Source organism: Dryobates pubescens, chromosome 8 (assembly GCF_014839835.1).
Source record: "Dryobates pubescens isolate bDryPub1 chromosome 8, bDryPub1.pri, whole genome shotgun sequence".
NCBI lineage: Eukaryota > Metazoa > Chordata > Aves > Piciformes > Picidae > Dryobates > Dryobates pubescens.
Genome location: NC_071619.1, coordinates 4055969 through 4078271, shown reverse-complemented (window position 1 = coordinate 4078271; position 22303 = coordinate 4055969). Strand labels below are relative to the sequence as shown.

General features: G+C 42.6%; 1 protein-coding gene across 1 annotated transcript; it reads left to right on the top strand.

The window, feature by feature from the left end:
- The first annotated feature begins 2016 nt into the window (after nt 1-2016).
- On the top strand, nt 2017-21976 carry KCNK18 (potassium two pore domain channel subfamily K member 18). The gene is made up of 5 exons (XM_009909418.2): nt 2017-2233; nt 3290-3436; nt 8636-9432; nt 18200-18252; nt 21826-21976. Exons 1-5 carry the CDS (start codon nt 2017-2019, stop codon nt 21974-21976), a joined length of 1365 nt encoding a protein of 454 aa, XP_009907720.2.
- Nucleotides 21977-22303: the final 327 nt, after the last annotated feature.

Here is a 22303-nt window from a genome sequence, read left to right as displayed (position 1 = left end):
ATCCTTGTAACCACGTAGGATTTCTTTGCAGGAGGGACATGTTGCTTGCATACAGCTCAGTAGGTCTTGGCTGCACAAGGCTGTTTCAATTTTTTATGAAAGGCTCCTTGAGATGAATTATTCAACACCTCTTTGTGTAAATAAAGTCCAGCTCTTCTTACTACCACTACTACCACTGCTAAGGGCACTGATACTGTTCATGGCTTGAAGTGTTTTTGAGTGATGGTTTTATTTTAAAGCTGAATGTCAAAGATCACCAACCTTGAACAGAATCCTGCAAACTCTGACTTACTAATGGCAGTAGGGAGTTTCAAGTAATTGGAAAATTTTAAACCAGTGAGCACTGGACAAAGCCTTAATTGACTCCTTGGGGAGAAAAAGACTTAAAAACTCAAAAGACACCCCCCTCACACCCCCCCCTAAGGATTACCTAGCATATATGGAGAGATCCTTTAAGCCATATGAAAAAGAAATTAATTGTTCTACAATATGCCCAGGGGTGACAACCATTACTGCCAGCCCCTTCTTTGGAACAATTTTACATTTCTCTGTTCATGCCTTGTGAGTCCAGCAGGCCTAGGGAGGTTCTTCTCTTCCTCTACTCTGCCCTAGTGAGAGCACAGCTGGAATGTTGTGTCCAGTTTTGGGCTGCCCAGTTCAAGAGAGACAGAGATCTGCTGGAGGGAGTCCAATGGAGAGTCACAATGATGATTAGGGGACTTGAGCAGCTCCTCTATGAAGAGAGACTGAGAGCCCTGAGGCTGTTTAAGTCTTGAGAAGACTGAGAAGAGATCAGATTAATGTCTATAAATATCTGAGGGGTGGGTGTCAAGTGGAGGGGGCCAAGCTCTTTTCAGTGGTGCACAGTAATAAGACAAGGGACAATGGACACAGACTTGAGCATAGAAGGTTTCACCTCAACATGAGGACAAACTTCTTTACAGTGGGGGTGACAGAGCACTGGAGCGGGCTGCCCAGATAGATTGTGTAGTCTCCTTCTCTGGAGACTTCCAAAACCACCTGGATACATTCCTGTGTGGACTACCCTGCGTGATGCTGCTTTGACAGCAGGAGGCTGAACTGAATGATCTCTGTAGGTCTCCTCTAGAGTCTGGGGGAGCTGGGGTTGCTTAGCCTGGAGAAGAGGAGGCTCAGGGGAGACCTTATTGCTCTCTACAACTACCTGAAGGGAGGTTGTAGCCAGGCGGGAGTTGGTCTCTTCTCCCAGGCAACCAGCACCAGAACAAGAGGACACAGTCTCAAGCTGCACCAGGGGAGGTTTAGGCTGGATGTTAGGAAGAAATTCTTCATAGAGAGAGTGACTACCCATTGGAATGTGCTGCCCAGGGAGGTGGTGGAGTCACCATCACTGGAGTATGGAGGAGACTTGATAGGGTGCTTGATGCCATGGTTTAGTTGATTAGGTGGTGGATGATAGACTGGACGCAATGATCTTGAAGGTCTCTTTCAACCTGTTCTGTTCTGTTCTGTTCTATTCTATTCTATTCTATTCTATTCTATTCTATTCTATTCTATTCTATTCTATTCTATTCTATAATGTTCTGTGATTCTATACCATTAAAGAAATCCATCCCTTAGAGTGGGCATTTTCCATCTGGAGAGCTGGAAATATTTCTGCTTTATCAACAAGAAACCATAGTTCAGACCAAGACGCTTTAAACATGGGTTGGCTCCAGTGGCAGCCCGCAGAAGCTGGCAATCTGTGTGCATTACAGCGCTGGCTGATCAATAGTCGTTCAGGGACAGAGCGGCGCATCGTCAACTGAGAAACATTTCAAGGCTTGATTAGTTGTGCTCCTTTTCCGCTGGGACTGTAGTGCAATCTTCACATATAAAGACATGTGATCTGAAAGCCTGAGGCAGAGCAACCCTTGTTTTCACAGGAGCAGCTTTTCTAGGATGTAAAAGCTTTCACATCCTCATCCTTGTTTCTCAAAGCTGTGTCTTCTCCACAAAAGCTTTATAAAAAAATAAGAAAGAGAGAGTGAGCTTAGGATGGCATCAACATCACAGCCTCTGCGAGGTAAAAGGGCATGTACAAAAATATTTTGGGCAGTCTTTCCTCATGCCTGCTTCATTCTGTCTCTTGTGATCTATGCTTTTCTTGGGGCTCTCATGTTTTCCCACATTGAAGGTAACCGGAAGGTCAATTTAAGTGAAGAATATAGGAAATTTCTGCAGGGTCTGTGGGACATCTCCAGAAATTTATCAGGTATGTACTGGAATTTCAGAAATGCCTTAACTGTGCAGGGAGCTACTCATTCACTTGCTATTTGAATGAGATTCTTGGCTTTTGAAGACATTCTTAAGGATACTAGTGGCTGAACCTGCAAACAGGATTTTCCCTCTGCCTGTTCCTGACTGCTGCTGTTTGCTTCGCTTCCATTGCTGTGATTTTTGGACAGCAAGCTTCTCTGCTCCCTGTGTTTCTGCCTGAAAAGACTTTTCCTGGGGTGCCTGTGTTCTTCCTTTTGCCCAAGTTACCTGAAGTCCTTAAAGAGCAGCTGAGATTCTTATATTTCCCTCTGATTGCTGGGAACTGAATCCTGCATCTCAAAAAGTCTCAGTTTCCTATTCTCAGCTCTGAGCTTTCCTACCCTCTGGTGATGGGATGCACAGATGGAAGCAGGTGCTATGCTGAACCCTGGACCTGGTGGTGCTGATGGAGGGGGTAAAGGGGAGAAGAAGGGGCAGAAACCCTTCTGGATCTGTGTCAGGGCTTAAACATGGGCTTGGACTTTCATTCAGGTAGCTGTGCTGGTAAATGATGTGCCTGGGGCAAGCATCCCTGTAGATAATGTCAGCTGCAGAGAGGGGGAGCAAGGGGTACAGGCTCTGGGATCCACAGCCAGCCACTGGGCAGTGCCACCTGAGTGGTTCATGTTAGTCATACACAGATGACCCCACAGTTCTAAGTGTCTTTGAGACAAAAGATGAGTAATCTCCTAGGGAATTAAAAATCTAACAGGACATTCAGGCTGGAAGCTGACTGTTCAATCTTTCTGCCCTGCTTCTTGATGCTTATTTTTGTGTCATATTTTGACTTTGTTGGATCATGGCTTGTTTATTGTTAGTTTCTTGATTTACCAAAGCCATTGGACCCAAGTGACTTTCAGGGTGGGGGGAAGGGAAGGATGAGGTGAATATCTTTTATTCTTTAAAACAGTACAAGAAAATGCTCAGTAAGCTTCATTGGAATAACAAACTGGCTGCTCCTTGAGCGGTGGTCTGCAAGCACTCACCGTATCCCCTGTTGTTACTGTAACAGATAACATGACAGAGAATGAGGAGGCATTTAGGGAAAGGATCTATGCACTGCTCAACACAGCTGAACGAGACTGGTTTGTCAATCCTAAAGATATTTGGACTTTCTTTGGGTCTCTCTTTTTCTGCTGCACAGTATTCACAACTGTGGGTAAGTTCAGAGGTAAAGTAAACCCCTGCAGAATTAATTGCTGTTGCTGCTTTCTGTGATGTGTTTCTTCCAAGGAATCATAAAAAGGCACTACCAAATCCCTGTGGGTTTTTCTCCTGTCCATTGGTGCTAAGTCTACAAGGGGTTCTTGCAAACACAGATTGCAGACATGTAGCTGTCACAGAGAAAAAGCCAGAGTTTAGTAACTAGTGACAGTGCACACTAATTAGCTGCATACTATGCCAGGTACTCCTACACAAGGTGCATACAAAATGACTATATTACAGTAAAAAGCAAGGTCCCCTTTCAGCCAAACCTCATCTTTCCCACTGCTGTGGGATAATGTGTTGGGTAATGGTTTCCTCATTGGAAGAGGTAATGCATTATGCATATATTGTTTTTCAGTTGCTTCCCTGCTATTTACGTGCAAGGCAGCTCTGTGAATCTCTGGCTCTGTAATTAGCCATTCTGCTGCTGTTCACACTTCTCTGGCTTAACAGCACATGGAAATGTTTAAGTCACACCTCTGAAATGTTTCATTCTGACTTCATCTTTCAAAAAAGAGGACCTAAGAATCAAACAGAAACATCTGCTCCGGGTCCGGCTCCCTTTGCATCACTGAATGCAACTCCTCACGCTCATTCCCAGAGCAACTTTTATCCCTTTGTTAATCTTTCACAAGTGCTGGGAAGTACAGACACTGACTGTTGGGGTTTGTCAGAATCAAAGCTGGGCAGGAAACAGTCCCACAGTGTTGTGTCAAATTACAGAGGCTGTCCAGGGAGGTGGTGGAGTCACCATCACTGGAGGTGTTTAAGAAGAGACTGGATGGGGTGCTTGGTGCCATGGTTTAGTTGATTAGATGGTGTTGGGTGATAGGTTGGACTCGATGATCTTGAAGGTCTCTTCCAACCTGGTTAATAATAATAATAATAATAATAATAATAATAATAATAATAATAATAATAATAATAATAATAATAATAATAATAATAAAAACAGGTTGGAAGAGACCTCCAAGATCATCGTGTCCAACCCCTCAACCAATCCAACCCACCTAAACAACTAAACCATGGCACCAAGCACCCCATCAAGTCTCCTCCTGAACACCTCCAATGATGATGACTCCACCACCTCCCTGGGCAGCCCATTCCAATGGGCAATCACTCTCTCTGTGTAAAACTTCTTCCTAACCTCCAGCCTAAACCTCCCCTGGGGCAGCCTGAGACTGTGTCCTCTTGTTCTGGTACTGGCTGCCTGGGAGAAGAGACCAACATCCGTCTGTCTACAACTTCCCTTCAGGTAGTTGTAGAGGGCAATAAGGTCACCCCTGAGTCTCCTCCTCTCCAGGCTCTCCAGGTTAATTCCATTCCATTCCATTCCATTCCATTCCATTCCATTCCATTCCATTCCATTCCATTCCATTCCATTCCATTCCTCACTACATTAGGATGCACCCAAAATCCCAGCATGGATATTCATCTTAGTGCAAGAGAAAAACTGGAGCTTACAAAAGAGCTTATGCTAGGTAAGGAATAGTGTGAGAGTTACCATGTTCACTTGGAGCATCTAGGAGACCCTTGCATGCTAAGCCATAGCAGAGACATGAACCTGTTCTGCTCACACTCATCTCCTTGCAGCCCCTGAGTTTGAAGACAGCCATCTAGGCTGTCAGAGACACATACTGAAGATGCAAACCCCAATCCTCACCCCAGTGAATATTTCCTAGCACAACCACAAGAATTAGGGACACATGAAAGAGGCAATTTTATCAGAAAGCTTTGGCTTTGTGGAGTCTCCCTCTCTTGAGACTTTCAAGACCTGTCTGGATGTGTTCCTGTGCAACCTGTGCTGGATTCCATGGTCCTGCTCTGGCAGGGGGGGTTGGACTCGATGATCTTTGGAGGTCCCTTCCAGCCCCTAATGTCCTGTGTGATCCTGTGACTTCAGCAAACTGCTGACAACATGTGTTGTTGAAAACTTCTTGCCTGGGTACACTTAACCATCTCCATTAACACGAGACTTTACAGATGTCCCCATACACACTGACCCAATTTACTGAATTCTAAACTGCCATTGTTTTTGGCCTTAAGGCACTGAGGATGAACACAACTTCCTCAGGTTCCAAGCTGAGTTTTGGGACCAGGAGGAAGCCTGTGACACTTGTTGCTAATAGCTGGCTATTTGCATTGGAGTGGATTTGCTGTTTCACAGAATTACAGAACATTAGAAGTTGGAAGAGACCTCCAGATATCATCAAGACCAACCCCCCCGCCAAAGCAGGAGCACACAGGGTAGTCCAGGTGGGAATGCATCCAGGTGGGTTTTGAAAGTATCCAGAGAAGGAGACTCCACAAACTCTCTGGGCAGTCTGCTCCAGTGCTCTGTTATCCCCACTGTAAAGTTTCTACTCATGTTGAGGTGAAATCTTCTGTGTTCAAGTTTGTATCCATTGTTCCTTGTCTTATTACTGTGCACCACCAAAAAGAGCTTGGCCTCCTCCACTTGCCCCTTACCTCTCAGCTATTGATAGACATTGATCAGATCCCCATTCAGTCTTCTCTCTCCAGACAGGGCTCTGTCTTCATAGGGGAGCTGCTCAAGTCCCCTAATCATCCTTGTGGCTCTCCTTTGGACTTTCTCCAACAGATCCCTGTCACTCTTGAACTGATGAACCCAGTATTTCCAGTATAAGAAACTGATAAACTACTTCAGCTTAGAGTCAATTTAGCTACCTACAATTACCTAGAATAAGTGAATTATCTACTCTGAAGATTGGTGGTCTGAAGGTTGCCTGGTGGCTCCACTAGGCTAGATTTCTGGTTAGCTAAATTTTAAGCACAAGATAAATGCTCCTCCTTGAAACTGCCCTGGGTATTTTTAATGCACAGAAGCTGGAAAATAAAATAAAATAAAATAATAAAATAAAATAAAATAAAGTAAAATAAAATAAAATAAAATAAAATAAAATAAAATAAAATAAAATAAAATAATTTTGTTTTAAAAGTAAATAAAATAAAATAAAATAAAAATAAACCAAAATAATATAAACTAAAATAATAACATAAGTAAAATAATAAAATTAAATAAAGGAAAATAAAATAAAATAATAAAATAAAAATTAAAATAAAAATGCAAAAATAATAAAATAAAATAAATAAAATAAAATAGTAAAATGAAATTAATAAAAATGAAATTAAATGAAATTAAATTAAGTAAAATAGAATAAAATAAAGAATAAAACAATATAAATTGAAATAACAAAATCAAACAATAAACTCAAAATTAAAAATGTAAAAATAGTAAAAATAAATAAAATAAAATAAAGAAAAATAAAATCAAATAATAAACTCAAAGTTAAAATAAAAATGTAAAAATAGTAAAATAAATAAAATAAAATAGTAAAATTCATTTTTATTAAATGGAATGAAATGAAATAAAATGAAATATAAAATAAAGTAAAATAGTATAAAATAAAGTAGAATAGAATAAAATAAAGAATAAAATCATATAAAGTAAAATAACAAAATCAAACAATAAACTCAAAATTAAAATAAAAATGTAAAAATAGTAAAAATAAATAAAATAAAATAAAATAAAATAAGGAAAAAGAAAATGAAATAATAAACTCAAAATTAAAATAAAAATGTAAAAATAGTAAAAAGAAATAAAATAAAATAAAGAAAAATGAAATTAAATTAAATGAAATAATGAAATGAAATGGAATGAAATGGAATGGAATGAAATGAAATTAAATGAAATGACTCTGTGCAATAACTAGTAGAATGAATCTTCCCCAGTTGCTTCAGCAGTAAGGATTACCATTCCTGGTTAGTGAGTATGGAACAGAGTGACAGAGAATAAATAGATTTTCAGGGCCAAAGGACAGACCACAACTGGGTTCAGACCAAAGGCGAGGGCACCCAGTAGTGAAAGCAACCATGAATTGACAAAGAAGGTGAAGGAAACCATTCCTCAGCATATGAGCTAACAATCTTCCATCTAGAAGCTCTTGGGAGATCATCTAGAAGAGGACAATGTTTTTTGAAAGGAGAGAAGGAATGCTTTATGTTTGTTTGGGTTTGGGGGTTTCTTTTGGAGGATGAGAAGAAAAGCAGTTGTTAAAATGTAATGCAGTTAATACATTGCTAATGATTTCTGCCACTGTAATGGAAAAGCACTAACTTCCAATTCAAGTTTCATATCCAGTATATCAGAGGAAGGAAATATGAATACTCAAATTGAATTTAGGGGAAAGGACATATTTTCTTGTACCATTTTATGTATCATACAGGCCATGTGTCTGGCAGTAATTCCCTGTTTGTTGTAATTGATATTTGTGGGCTTTGGTAAGCTAGAATAAACATGTATTTCCTCATGTGATAAACACATGCTCCTTCACTTGCTTCTTTGTCTTTCTGAGTGTGTTTAAGAGGATCAGAAAACCATGAAGTAAGTGCAATATCAATACAAGAGATGGCATCAGAGCTAGATCTGATGAACCAGGGACAGTTTCAAATTCTGGCATTAGCTGATTCTTCATCACAATTAGTTCTGGCAAAGAAATGAACTTTGTGTCATCAGACGACCATCCCAATCTGAATCTTCCCAGAAATCAGGGAGTGTCACCCCCAGAAATCATTCAGTACTGTGAGATCTGGAAGCTGGCCAGGAGGTGATCCCCCAGCTCCTCATGCACTGTCCATTGGCTTGCCCCGGCATCAGCTGTTGTCACTCTGAGCTCAGTGCTCAGCTTGACTTCCCATGGGCCCAAGATATCTCTTTCTGTTTTTCCTTTTGGATCTTTCTGAACACGGATTCCCAGTTCAGGAAATCTTCCTGATAACAGACTCAGCAGGAATAAACCTGCACACCAGTCCTGAGCTGGCCCAAACAGTTTGTTTAGGCTAACAGCCAACAAGGTGCAGATAAAATAGAAAGAGTTACACCAACAGAACTGGCAAACTCCTTAGTTCAAGTGCTTGAAGAGGCAGAATGCTTACATTTGTAACCAGCATTGGACACTCAGGGAGTTGAATAAGTTTCAAAGCAAAGACAAAAACCACCAGCATGTTCTGGACTTAAAAACTGGCTTTTACAATTGACAGCAATAAAAACCTCAGAGGATGTGAATACCTCATAAATCACAATGATTTCTCTCTCCCCCTTTCCTTTCTCCTCCTGTGTTTTTTGTTCAAGGTTATGGTAATACCTATCCTGTGACACGGATTGGAAAGTATCTCTGCATGCTGTATGCTTTATTTGGCATCCCTCTGATGTTCCTGGTCCTGACAGACACGGGAGACATCCTCGCTACTGTCTTGTCCAAGTCTTACAATGAATTCAGGAAACTGCAGTCCAAGATTCTAGCCTCTAAATTCTGTGCTGGGTTCACATGCAACAAAAGGGATGAACTGAAATCCAGAGCCCAGTCTAAAATAGTCATCAACGAGCCCTTGACTATTATGGAAGTGCTGAAAAGTCAGGCAGGCGTTAAAAGGAAGCCAGTCAAATACCGTAATGCCCAGATATTTGAAATGCTGATTGCCAGGGAAAATGAAGGCAGAAAGCCAGCAAGAAATACAAGCATTGAGAGGTGGAGTTCCTGCCCTGAACTAGCCAGAGGAAAGACAATGTCCAGAGTGATTGAGAATTTTGACAAGATTGGGCAACAGGTAGAAAAACTGGATGTGCCCATCCTGCTGATGGTGCTGATCATCTTTGTGTACATCTCCTGTGCAGCTGCTATCCTTCCAAACTGGGAAACTAGGCTGGATTTTCAGGAAGCCTTTTATTTCTGCTTCATCACCTTGACAACTATTGGATTTGGAGACACACAGCTGGAACATCCCAAGTTTTTCATGTTTTTTTCCCTCTATCTTATCATTGGCATGGAGATCGTCTTCATTGCTTTTAAGCTGGGCCAAGACCGCTTGATCGGTTTGTACAAGCAGGTGATTTCTTTTTGTGGGGAGAAAAAGGTGCCATCAAAGAAGGTATATCCCAAATAAGAGCAGTTGTGTCTCCTTTACTTGTGAGCACTGGCCAGTGCAACTCAGATGAAACTCTCCCTGTGAAGTTCTGTTGGGAGGAGGGGGGAAGAGGGGGGGCAGGAGGCCACCATATTTTATTCTGATTTCTTCTGAGAATCTGCTGTGAAATGGCTGGATATCCCAGGAGCCATTTGGCAAAGGCATTTCCAGGGAGTACTTTCCAACAGGGACTCACCTTCTAAAGAATAAAAGATGATGCATGATGAAGAAGCAGAAGGCTTTCCCTGCCAGTGCTCCCTGGCATCTTTTGCAAGGCTCTGACTTTCAAGGCTCTCCCTGCCAGTGCTCCCTAGCTCTGTCTTTCCGCAGCCTTTCTGTCCTCTCTCCCACAGTAAGGCAATTTAGAATGTTTTTCTTTAAGCACTTGTCCAAGACAGACCCAGATCACTGTCTCATCCTGTCACTTAGTCTGCAGCCAGGGACAGCCTGGTTGGGCTCGTTGGTACTGGGCCGTGCTGCTGCAATATGGTTTGTCATCGACAGAGAGACCTGGGGAGAAGCATGGACCCAGCTGCTCTCCTGTCATGATCTCATGTATTGCAAACTTTTGCACCTTTGTGCGGGCCAGAGGAATTGTAAAACAAAGGGAAGGAAGGACACCAACTTTTCACCTCTTTCTTTGTCCTCTGTCTGGAATTTTGTCAGAAAAGTTCTTCACGTGTTCAGGGCTGAAACCACTCCTTTTCCACCACGATTATGTGTACTGTACTCAGGCCAGAGTTGGTATGTATCTCATGGTGTCCTGCTGTAGAAGTGCTTATGACAAGTTCTGCTCCTGAGACAGGCACCTGGCAGAAGGCATGCAGCAAACCCAAAAGTGACTACAGCAGTGGAAAGAAGCTCCATCTCTTTACTGTCAAAGCAGCATGGATAATTTGGGGACACCAATCCCAGAAGACTTCACTCCTGATCTAGGTTTTACTCCGCACAGACTGCTTGACTTCTGGGAGTTCCTTGACCCACTCATAGAAAGCAAAGCCTGCCTGTTTCACTGAGCTGTGGTGAGGATCCTGTAGCTACATACCTGTGGAGCACAATAATATGTCAATAATACTCTTTCATCAAGGTTTTGCTTGTATCATGAATAAAGTGAATTGAGCTGCCAGTGATAGATAATGCTTTTCTGTCCAAAAAATACCCCACAAACATAAAAACTCTCTAAAAGAAACCACTGACTTCAATTTAGCACCTTTTAACTTGAAATTCCATGCATGCCCACTGAATGGGAATGACAGCTCTAGGTATCAGGTATGCTTGACTGTGGCAGAATGTACATTATTTGCCTTTTGAAGCTGAGGTTTTTCAGAATGCTTACATGGCCCCCATGTAGATGGCACTGTATGTTCAGCCCTTACTGGTAATCAGTTGTGATTCAGCACTGATGATGTGCAAAATATATAATGAAGGATGATATAGAGAAAAGTGCTTTGTAAGAATAACAATAAAGAATACAGCAGCTGGAAAAAAGTGCTTGCCATGACTTTGGCTTCACACACAAAGTCCCTCATGTCAGACCACTCTCACATTGCTTTATTTTATGGCTTTGGATTAGAATCAGTGTAGAACTTTGGATCCATGCCTGAGTTTTCAGGTATCAGTGAAAAGACTTGAATGACTCAATGGGGTTTGGATCAGAGAACTGCACTTCCTGCTCCTCAGGGTTTCCTTTGAGATACACCTAACCCTGCCACCATTAGCAAAAAATGGTCATTTGTTTCTCTCACATCACTGATATCTCATTTTTGGAGAGGAATTAGTCCTGAATTCGTCCCCTATAGATTTCTCATTGACATGATACTTCACACTTAACAAACTGAGGAAATTCTGGCTGGGCTTGGAAAAAGGGTTCTGCACCAAATCATTGTAATTCTGGCCAAAGGGGGGCAGTTAGCAGCTTTCCTTCATATAAAGTTTGTCAGTTTGGAGGGGATAAAAATGTATTTTGTAGAAGGAGAGAGAATGAATCACATCACCGTGACCCTCTAGAAAATGATGGTGCAGCTGCCTCTTGAATACAATGCACAGCTCTCATCCTTCACCTCCCAAAGGATATGTATAAATGGAGAAGAAAAGGAAACAAAACAAAACAATTATAGGCCAGGTTAAAGGATAGACAGAGAACAACTACCATATGAAACACCTAATCTAGCTCTCCAGTCTGGGAAGAGGCAAGAGACCAAAAGAGTGATGTGTATCATTAGGAGAGCAAGGAGGAGGGAAATAGGGAATGATGGATTGATTGCTAAACATCTTTCATTAGGAGATCCAGGGCTGCCAAATGAAACTCATGTGTGGCAGGTTGAAGAAAAGAAACAGAAAGAAGAGAAAATGGTACTTTCCACAACATATAATTAAGCTGTAGATACTCCTTGGCATGGGAGGATGCAGCAATTAGAAGTTCACATTAGATCAATGGGAGATAGGAGAAAACCAGTGAAAGAAAAACTTGAAAACCAATCATATATAAAGATAACACTTCTGGCTCAGTAATGACTGAGTTTCTAATGGGCAGAGGAGGAGGAAGCATTGCTGCAGACTTTCCTGTCCTTGTATTCTACCTTTGTAACCTGCTGTCTCTCAGAGACAGAATACTGCTCTGCATGGTCTTGTTCTGATGTGATTTCAGTGGCTATAATGCATCAAAACAGGTTGTTATATAGCTCACAAAATATTCAGTACATCTAATTTCTGAAGAGATGTTTAATTCCACATTTGCCTGCCAGGTAGACAAAGCAGCACATTCTGGTTCTGCAAAGTGCATCCCAGAAAATGTGATTTAGGCAACACAACACAGTCACCTTGCAGCAAATGGATATCAGGTAGTGATAGGATGAGGGGAAATGGAACAAAACTAAAGTGGGTAGATTCAGGTTGGATGTTTGGAAGAAGTTCTTCCCCATGAGGGTGGTGAGACACTGGCACAGGTTGCCCAGGGAGGTGGTGGAAGCCTCATCCCTGGAGGTTTTTGCAACCAGGCTGGATGTGGCTGTGAGCAACCTGCTGTAGTGTGAGGTGTCCCTGCTCATGGCAGGGGGGTTGGAATTGAATGATCCTTGAGGTCCCTTCTAACCATGACAATTCTATGATTCTAAAGTGAACACACTGACAATTCTACGATTCTAATTAGAACACACTCTTGAGTTGCTCACCTGAAGGAGAGTAGAGAGCTGGATGTGCATCTGAATGTCGGGGATAAAGATGTATTTATGTCTTCTCCTTGGGTGCACTGACCTCACACAAACAGCAATGTTTGGCCCTACCTTGCTTTCTTTCAAGGCTGGCAGATGGTTTCCCAGCTGATGGAACAGTACAGAGCACCCCTGTGCTGACAGCAAGAGCAGCACTCGGGTCTGTGCAGCAGGACCTGGCTGTTGCTCAGGAAATACAGCCACAGAGTTAATGAAAATGAAACAAAGTAGTGAGTGAGTCTCACCCATTTAGTGAGCCTCAGGCATACATATTTATGAGTTGACTGCTCTTATCATGGTCTAAATCCTAGAATTCACAGTCTCTACCCTGAGAAGTGTTTAGTCACCGAAATTGCCATGGAAATCAGCTCTGTTTGCATCAGAGCAGTACAAAATGCTGCTTTTGGTATCTTTTTCACCCCCTCGCGTTCTGCGTAAGGTGGTGGATTAGCCATGAAGGTCTTTGTGGAAGAACTTTTCTATGAGGAAAGACATGACTGATGGGGAAAGAGTTGCTTGATGTGTAACCCACAAAGGATATGAGTTATTACAGACCCAGCTGGAGTGCTTTACAGATCAAATGCACTTGGCGCTGAAGGATGCTGGATCAATCACTCCTGATTGGGCCAAGATGGCAGCTGTCACGAGCACTTAGGAATGGAGAGGAGGGTATCCTGGCATGGGAATTACAGAGGGAGGGATGGAGGAATGAGCATAAAGGGAGGAAAATAATCTTGGGGCAGAAGGGTTAGAGGGAGAAATTTACAGCAAAGAGCAGAGGAAGGAGTTGCTTTCTGTATAGACATAAATATGGTGAAAAGATGCTTTAGACACTGAAAATATGGTGAGGGCTGGTGTCCCTAGCCTGGAGAAGTTTTGTGCAGCCAGCCCATGGTCAGAGAGCCCTTCTTAGGTCAGCACAGTGGTTATGGTTGTTGGACTTCAACATGTCTCACCATCAGCAGCCATTGGGAGGGCAGAAAAACCTGTGCAAAGAAGCCTCCTGAGAGATAAAACAGTGGTAGAAAGAAGATACAGGGACTGGACTTTAAAGTAGTTAATGACACTATCAGAAATATTGCTCTTCTTCCCTGCTTTGTCATTTAAAGTCTGACAACCCATTCAGAAGCATTTTTTTTCCATGAGCAGTACGTCTGAGGACTCAGGAAATTCTTAATGGGATGTAGGAGTTGTCATCTGTGCACCAGTAGTTCAGATGCACTCCAGATTTCAGTGAGCTCAACCTTAATAACATCTGATAGCACTTTGATGGCCTTTATGCTTCTCCAACTCGTTCCAGGTGGAGATGCATCCACATCACAAAAACACTCTCATATAATGAATGCTAATAGCATGTGTGGTGGCAAGCTCAGCAGAGGCAAATGCTGAGACTCCAGCTGAGAGGAGTCCCTGCAGTACTCTTCACTTCCAGGTTCCCATCATACCTTGTGATCCTAATTTCCAGGCCACAGGGTGCATCATATGTAGCATGTGTGGCTGTTGCATGCAATTGAGAGTGGTTTGGGGAATCTAGAATGGTTGGTCTTACCATTATTTTTTTCCCTGGCTTCCACCTTTATTTCTGTGTACTATTTATTATTATCAATCATTCATTAATAACATTACCTGCAAAATTATTGTTACTGGTGGTAGTTAACCTTTATTTCTATATATTATTTATTATTATCAATCATTCATTAATAATATTACCTGGAAAGTTATTGTTGCTGGTGGTAGTGCACCTTTATTTCTATGTATTATTTATTACTATCAATAATTAATTCATAATATTGCTTGAAAAATTATTGTTACTTGTGGTAGTGCACCCTTATTTCTATGTACTATTTATTATTATCAATCATTTATCAATAATATTACCTGAAACAATATTGTTAATGGTCATAGTTCACTTTCATTTCTACGTATTATTTATTATCATCAATCATTTATTAATAATATTACCTGAAAAATTATTGTTGCTGGTGGTAGTGCACCTTTATTTCTATGTATTATTTATTATTATCAATCAATTGTTAATATTATTACCTGGAAAATTATTGTTGCTGGAGGTAGTACACCTTTATTTCTATGTATGATTTATTACTATCAATCATTTATTGATAATATTACCTGAAAATTTATTGTTGCTGGTGGTAGCTCACCTTTATTTCTATGTATTATTTATTATTCTCAATCATTTATCAATAATATTACCTGGAAAAGTATTGTTAATGGTCACATTTCACCTTTATTTCTATGTATTATTTATTATTATAATTAATTAATAATATTACTTGAAAATTTATTGTTGCTGGTGGTAGCTCACCTTTATTTCTATGTATTATTTACTATTAGCAATCATTTATTAATAATATTACTTGAGAAGTATTGTTGCTGGTGGTAATGCACCCTTATTTCTATGGATTACATATCCATAATTCATTAATAATATTACTTGAAGATATTACTGTTCCTGGTAGTAGTAGTAGTGATAGTACTAAACACTTCCACAGGCTGTGCTCAGCTGTGCTGCTGAGGGCTGGGCTTGATGACCTGTCGAGTTCCCTTCCAACCTCTCATGTACTGTGATACTGTGATGTTCTAAAAGCACCTTTACATTATTCAGTCAGGCTACTTTTCTCTTTCTTCCTTATCTTATGCGCCAAATACTGTGTCCAGTTCTGGGCCCCTCAGTTTAAGAAGGACATTGAGACACTTGAACATGTCCAGAGAAGGGCAACGAGGCTGGGGAGAGGCCTTGAGCACAAGCCCTACAAGGAGAGGCTGAGGGAGCTGGGATTGTTTAGCCTGGAGAAGAGGAGGCTCAGAGGAAACCTTATTGCTGTCTACAACTACCTGAAGGGAGGTTGTAGCCAGGTGGGGGTTGGTCTCTTCTCCCAGGCAACCAGCTCCAGAACAAGAGGACACAGTCTCAAGCTGTGCCAGGGGAAGTTTAGGCTCAAAGTGAGGAGAAAGTTCTTCACTGAGAGAGTCATTAGCCATTGGGATGGGCTGCCCAGGGAGGTGGTGGAGTCACCATCCCTGGAGGTGTTCAAGAGGGGATTGGACGTGGCACTTGGTGCCATGGTTTAGTCATGAGGTCTGTGGTGGCAGGTTGGACTTGATGATCTTTGAGGTCTCTTCCAACCTTGGTGATTCTGTGAGATATATGGCAGAAAAAAGCCCCATTTCTCAAGCCATCCACACTGACAACCTGCGTTACAACACAGGGCAAGGGAGATCAGGTTGCCCAGGATAAATTCCAGCTATCTTTGTTAAAGTACATCTAGGTGCAGATGGTGACAGAGAGACTAGGAATTCACTCCATCACTCACTGCAAGTAATAGCTGCGTGAAGACAACCATTCTCTCATATATGAGGCCAATATTTTCAGGATAGAAGCCCGAGGTCTGAGCGCAGACCTTCATGGATGATGAAGATTGTGAATGAATTGCTTGTGCATGCCAGGAGCTGGCTGTCTGCACGTGGTACTCATTAGGGAGTTTTAGGAAGTGCTTGGACAAATCTTGGTTGGCTTGTGTGTTCATGGCTTTGATTTGTATTTCTTTTTTTTATGCTTTGAGTTAAAAATTTAGACTCTCAATAGATAAAAATCTACTCTCCTCTGAGCTTAGTTCAGACTCACTCAAGCTGATAAAGCATTTAGTCTTTGGGCACAACCAGAATCCTCCTGAGACTGAACATGTGCCTAAAACTCCATGTTTGTGTATTTGGGGGGTGTACCAAAGCCCAGAAGGAATGGAAAGAAATGGGCAAGTAAGGAAAGGGAAGCAAATGGAAAAGAGAGGAGTCAGAGAGAAAAGAGTAGAGCTTTGACAAGGAAAATGAATGAGCGTGTTAAGCACCTACTGATATGAAACCAGGGTAATGATGTTAAATAATAATAATAACAATAACAACAACAACCAGGTTGGAAGAGACCTCCAAGATCATCGTGTCCAACCCCTCAACCAATCCAACCCACCTAAACAACTAAACCATGGCACCAAGCACCCCATCACTAATTACATTATCCGCTTCTGTGAAGCCCTGTGTGAACACGAAAACTGAGAGAGAAGACAGCATAAAATCAGGATATCAAACTGCCAATGGACTTGATGCACTGCTGGAAGAAAGTTATTTGATCTGCCATCTGATGTAAACTGTCATCATGCTCTCTGATCAGTGCCCTGCAGGGGAAGCCACTCCTTCGCTGTCTTTTGTTACCTGTGACAAAGGGTTTAAGCAGCGCTGTCAGAGCTGGAGGCTGGGGCTCTGACTGTGGGTACCAGGCACTCACATTCCACAGTTTTCCCACTTCACACTTTCCTTGTGGCAAGTAGTAGGCACTGCTGCTGCTAAAGTAACTGGGGAGTTTGGGGAATTCCTGGTACATATGAACCCTTCCCACCAGCTTGGTATGATGTGTGGGTTTGAGCTGTTTTTCTCTCACACTATCATCCAAAGTCTCAGGAGAGCTTTCACAGCCTAGATTTTACTCATGCTTAATGGGTAGTTTTCCAAGTGCACTTGCCAGCCAAAATCACAGGGCTGCTCTGCTTCTTGGGATATAGAACTGCAGATGCCTGGGTGAAAAACTTCTGATGCACTTAGAACAGAATAGAATGGAATGGAATGGAATGGAATGGAATGGAATGGAATGGAATAGACTAGACTAGAATAGAATAGAATAGACCAGACCAGGTTGGAAGAGACCTTTGAGATCATAGAGTCCAACCTATCATCCAACACCATCTAATCAACTAAACCATGGCACCAAGCGCCTCATCCAGTCTCTTCCTAAACACCTCCAGTGATGGTGACTCCACCACCTCCCTGAGCAGCACATTTCAATGGCCAATTTCTCTTTCTATGAAAAACTTCTTCCTAACATCCAGCCTAAACCTCCCCTGGAGCAGCTTGAGACTGTGTCCTCTTGTTCTGGTGCTGGTTGCCTGGGAGAAGAGACCAACCCCCACCTGGCTACAACCTCCCTTCAGGTAGTTGTAGACAGCAATAAGGTCTCCTCTGAGCCTCCTCTTCTCCAGGCTAAACAATCCCAACTCCCTCAGCCTCTCCTCACAGGGCTGTGCTCAAGGCCTCTCCCCAGCCTCGTTGCCCTTCCCTGGACACATTCAAGAGTCTCAATGTCCTTCTCAAACTGAGGGGCCCAGAACTGGACACAGTACTCAAGGTGTGGTCTAACCAGTGCAGAGTACAGGGGCAGAATGACTTCCCTGCTCCTGCTGACCACACCATTTCTGATGCAGCCCAGGATGCCATTGACCTTCTTGGCCACCTGGGTACACTGCTGGCTCATGTTCAGCCTACTATCAACCAGTACCCCCAGCTCCCTTTCTGCCTGGCTGCTCTCCAGCCACTCTGTCCCCAGCCTGCAGTGCTACATAGGGTTGTTGTGGCCAAAGTGAAGAACCCAGCACTTGCTAAATGCCATCATGTTGGACTCCACCAAGTGTTAATTAATTTTTCCGTGGTCATGTTTTCTCACTGGTTTTGGACAGAGTCCCCCATCTGAGTTCCCGGCATGCCCTCAGATCCTCAGGCAGAATCCAAGGTATGTGATGTGCTTCCTGGGACACCAAAGCTCAGCTGTTGTTATGGTTTAAGCCTGAATGGAACAGATTTAGATTGCCCCTGTCTCTTTTTTCCCTGGTAGGGGAAAGCAAAATTAGGCAGGAGAAAAGAGAGGTAAAACCAGTCTAGAATCAACTTGGAAATAAAAAGGTAAGCTTAACAAAACATAAAAGGCATTTGAGTAAAAGGGAATTTACAAAAGTATAAGGAAAAAGGGTGAATAAAAATATATACAGAACCAGGCACAGCTGGCAGAGGATTCTCTAGGTGCAAATGTGGATTCCCTTCAGATTCAGTCCTTAGGAGTTTGGATGAAACATGGAGCAGGACCCACCACATGCTTGCAGCAACAGCAGGAGCAACATCTCAGGCAAGTAAGGAGCAGGAGCAAGAGAGAGGGCACACGAAATGACTCCCCTTAAATACGCTTGGTGGACAGGAAGGGGGAGTGGAACAGACTTTGACCTGGGGACCCCTTGCCCTGGGAGGGGGAACACATTCTCTCTGCACACCTGGGTCAGATTTCTTTGTCCACCTGGGGGTTAGGTTCTTTTCACCCCACTCCCTCTGGGGCCTGACACACCTGTGATGGTTCACTTCTTCCTTAAGAGAAACATGGAGATTCCTTCTGCTGGCCTTGTTTTCCATTAAAAGACAATAGGGAGACAGAAGCACTGATATTAACAATGCTATAAACACACCAACTAAGGAAGTCATTTAATTAAATCTCCAGGCAATTTTAAAATAGGCTTTAGGGATGATGCTGAAATAACCACTTTGACCAGCCCTTGAGCTTAATCAAAGCCCAGTGCTTTTAAATCAGGTTAGTTTGTTAGGTTTGGGGTTTTATTTCATTTATAAGCTTTTACTTATGGGAACAGGAAACCAGGTTAGGAACTGTTCTCAGTATTCCTATTGTTTGGCAAAAGATGCCATAAAAAAAGCATTAGGGAGGCTGTTCCTGTTAATTCTCCAGCCTATCACCTCAGACAGAAGGATGTGAAGTGGTTGGCTTTGGTAAGAGCTTATTTGATCTAAAAACTTCACCTACTTTTTAGTCTGAAGCGCATCACCAAGGAGATACACACCAGGGAGATGTACAACCTTTCAGACTAGCTCAATTATAAATAAGGAGGACAAAAGATTTGGGCCCTGATGTTGCTTGCAGCAGTTTCAGAGGGAAACAGCTCTGTCAAAGTCAGTAAATTCATTAAATTATAAACCCAGCATAGGATGAGAGTCGGATTCCTTGGATTCTGTTAATAATCATTGTCACTGGTGTTTATTATTTTCATTATGGCCATTCCTTGGAGCATCTTAGATAAGGCCCTTCAGTAACCATCCCTTATCTAAGAGTTTCCAGCTACATGCCTGCCACAGCATGCATCTCTGTAACTAAAGCAGACCCTTATCACTTCCTGCCTGTGCTGGCTGAGCAAGAAAGCAAAAATCTTTATGGCGAGTGTACAAATATGTGTCACGGGGTGATTGAGGAGATCTGTGAAGCAGCTGCAGTGTGTTTCAAAAAGGCAGAAACCTAGTGAAATAGGAGCCCTGAATGCAGAAGCTGAGTGCAACACAATGAAATTTCATGGCAAGGAAAGCGTGTGTGTGTTGTCTGGATGTCCTGTTCCAGCTGTGTCATTTTTCACCCTACAGGCTGTGGTCTAGCTCATGGACACTTGAGCTGACCAATGCATTGGTTTGGGGGCATTAGTATTTATAACTATCTAATGTGATCATAAACCTCTTGCATGAGCCCTCTGAATGTTGAGAAAAGCATTGAGCTTGTCAGTGTTCAACTGTTAATTCAGCATTCAGTATGGAGAAGAGGAGGCTCTGAGGAGACCTAATTGTGGCCTTCCAGTATCTGAAGGGGGCTACAAGAAAGCTAGGGAGAGACTTTTTAGGGTGTCAGGGAGTGACAGGACTGGGGGGAATGGAACAAAACTAGAAATGGGTAGATTCAGATTGGATGTTAGGAAGAAGTTCTTCACCTTGAGGGTGGTGAGACAGGTTGCCCAGGGAAGTGGTGGAAGCCTCATCCCTAGAGGTTTTTGCAGCCAGGCTGGATGTGGCTGTGAGCAACCTGCTCAGAGCAGGTGTGAGGCGTCCCTGCCCATGGCAGGGGGGTTGGAACTAGATGACCTTTCCAACCCTAACCATTCTATGATTCTATGATTCAGTGATGATCTGGATAGCTCTCACTCAAGGTGCTTGCAGCTGCCTAGAAAACTGAAAGAGTGAGGTGATCCAACACAGCAACAGTTTGACAAGCACTGAGCAAATTAAACACTTTCCCTCTCAGAATTCCCTTTCAGAATGTGGAAAGAGAAACATGATTCACAGAATTATTGAGGCTGGATTAGACCTCTGAAATCATCAAGTCCAGCCTATGACCTCACAGCACCACACTGACTGATTTGAAAGACTGCAAATCATTGAGGATAGTTGATGAATCTAGAAGCCATGTGTGGCCATATCATGATATTGTGAAGATTATGTGATATATAGTAAAAGAAGTTGTACTCATGAGTCTTGTTCACAGAGGAGAGCTGCCTTTGAAGCAAGCTGGAAGAGGTGCAGAAAAGAGATCAGTCAGGAGAGCAACCACACTTGGATGAGTGTTACTTGCTGAGAAGAGACTGAGAGATTCTCAGAGGAGAAAAGTTGTTTCAATTCAGAGCCTGTTTGGTTTGCTTGCTGAAACATTTGTCAAACTTGGGCAGAAATATGCTAAGCTGGGAGAGACCTTCCTAGCAAGAAGGGCTTGAAACAACAGGATTTAAAGGAAAAGAAAGCAAAGCAGATTGTGATGTCTGAGAGAGAGTTGGACAGTGCACAGTATGGTAGATTGGAACTATCAGATCATAGAATCGATCAGGTTGGAAGAGACCTCTAAGATCGTCCAGTCCAACCTATCACCCAGCCCTATCCAATCAACTAGACCATGGCACTAAGTGCCTCATCCAGGCTTTTCTTGAAGCTCTCCAAGGACAGTGACTCCACCACCTCCCCAGGCAGCATATTCCAATGGCAAATCACTCTCTCTGTGAAGAACTTCTTCCTAATATCCATCCTGAACCTCCCCTGGAGCAGCTTGAGACTGTGTCCTCTTGTTCTGGTGCTGGTTGCCTGGGAGAAGAGATCAACCCCTATCTGGCTACAACCTCCTTTCAGGGAGTTGTAGACAGCAAGAAGGTCTCCCCTGAGCCTCCTCTTCTCCAGGCTAAGCAACCCCAGCTCCCTCAGCCTCTCCTCATAGGGCCGTGCTCCAGACCCCTCCCCAGCTTTGTTTCCCTTATCTTTCTTATGGATTCTGCTTTTTGTTCTTTTGATGGTGATAATGTGAAACAAAATGATGGTGGGGGGAATGATGATTGAAAAATTCTCCTTGTATCAGTGTAAGCTAGTTAGGGGTTGAGTGGGGGTTTTTCTGTTGGTTTGTGGGTTTTTGTTTGGTTTGCTTTGTTTTGTTTTAGTTTTGAATTTCCTCTGTCGAGTTGGAGCTACCTGTGAGTGCAAATGCCTTGTCTGCATTTTCATTCTTCAGGCTTCTTGATGGTTTGGGCTACGAGCACTCATTTGATCTCGGCTACCTTCAGCCACTAGATGGTGCAACGAGACCTCGTTCCTTCGGGAGGCCACCTGCCACCAGATGGCACGGCTGGGAGCTCAGGAGCTACGGGAAGGAGGGGGCTTGAGTCGATCTTCCCTTTTCAACTAAGGCCAACAGCCGCCTGAGACCGCTTCGGGATCCGGTCCAACTGCTTTGGTAACCAGAGGGGAACTTAAGACAATTCTATGCATTGTTAGGGACAAGTTTATTTGCATAGAAATAGTGGTGTTTGTAAGTGGAGACCTAAAGGGAGTAGCAGACGAATCAAGTTTAGGAAGGAAGGAATAACAAAATGCTTTCAAGTCCATCTGTTAATAGTTTTAAAGTGAGATCACAAAAATCACTGAATGTGATGCCCTACATGGAGAGAGCATAGGTTTTAGGGTGCTCCTCAATCATTTCTTCTTCTTTT

Coding starts and splice junctions, on each gene's coding strand:
- KCNK18 (XM_009909418.2), top strand. CDS start 2,017: ATGGCATCAACATCACAGCCTCTGCGAGGTAAAAGGGCATGTACAAAA. Junction 9,433..18,199: donor AAAAGGTGCCATCAAAGAAG/GTATATCCCAAA, acceptor GGTTTTGGACAG/AGTCCCCCATCTGAGTTCCC. Junction 18,253..21,825: donor ATCCTCAGGCAGAATCCAAG/GTATGTGATGTG, acceptor TTCATTCTTCAG/GCTTCTTGATGGTTTGGGCT.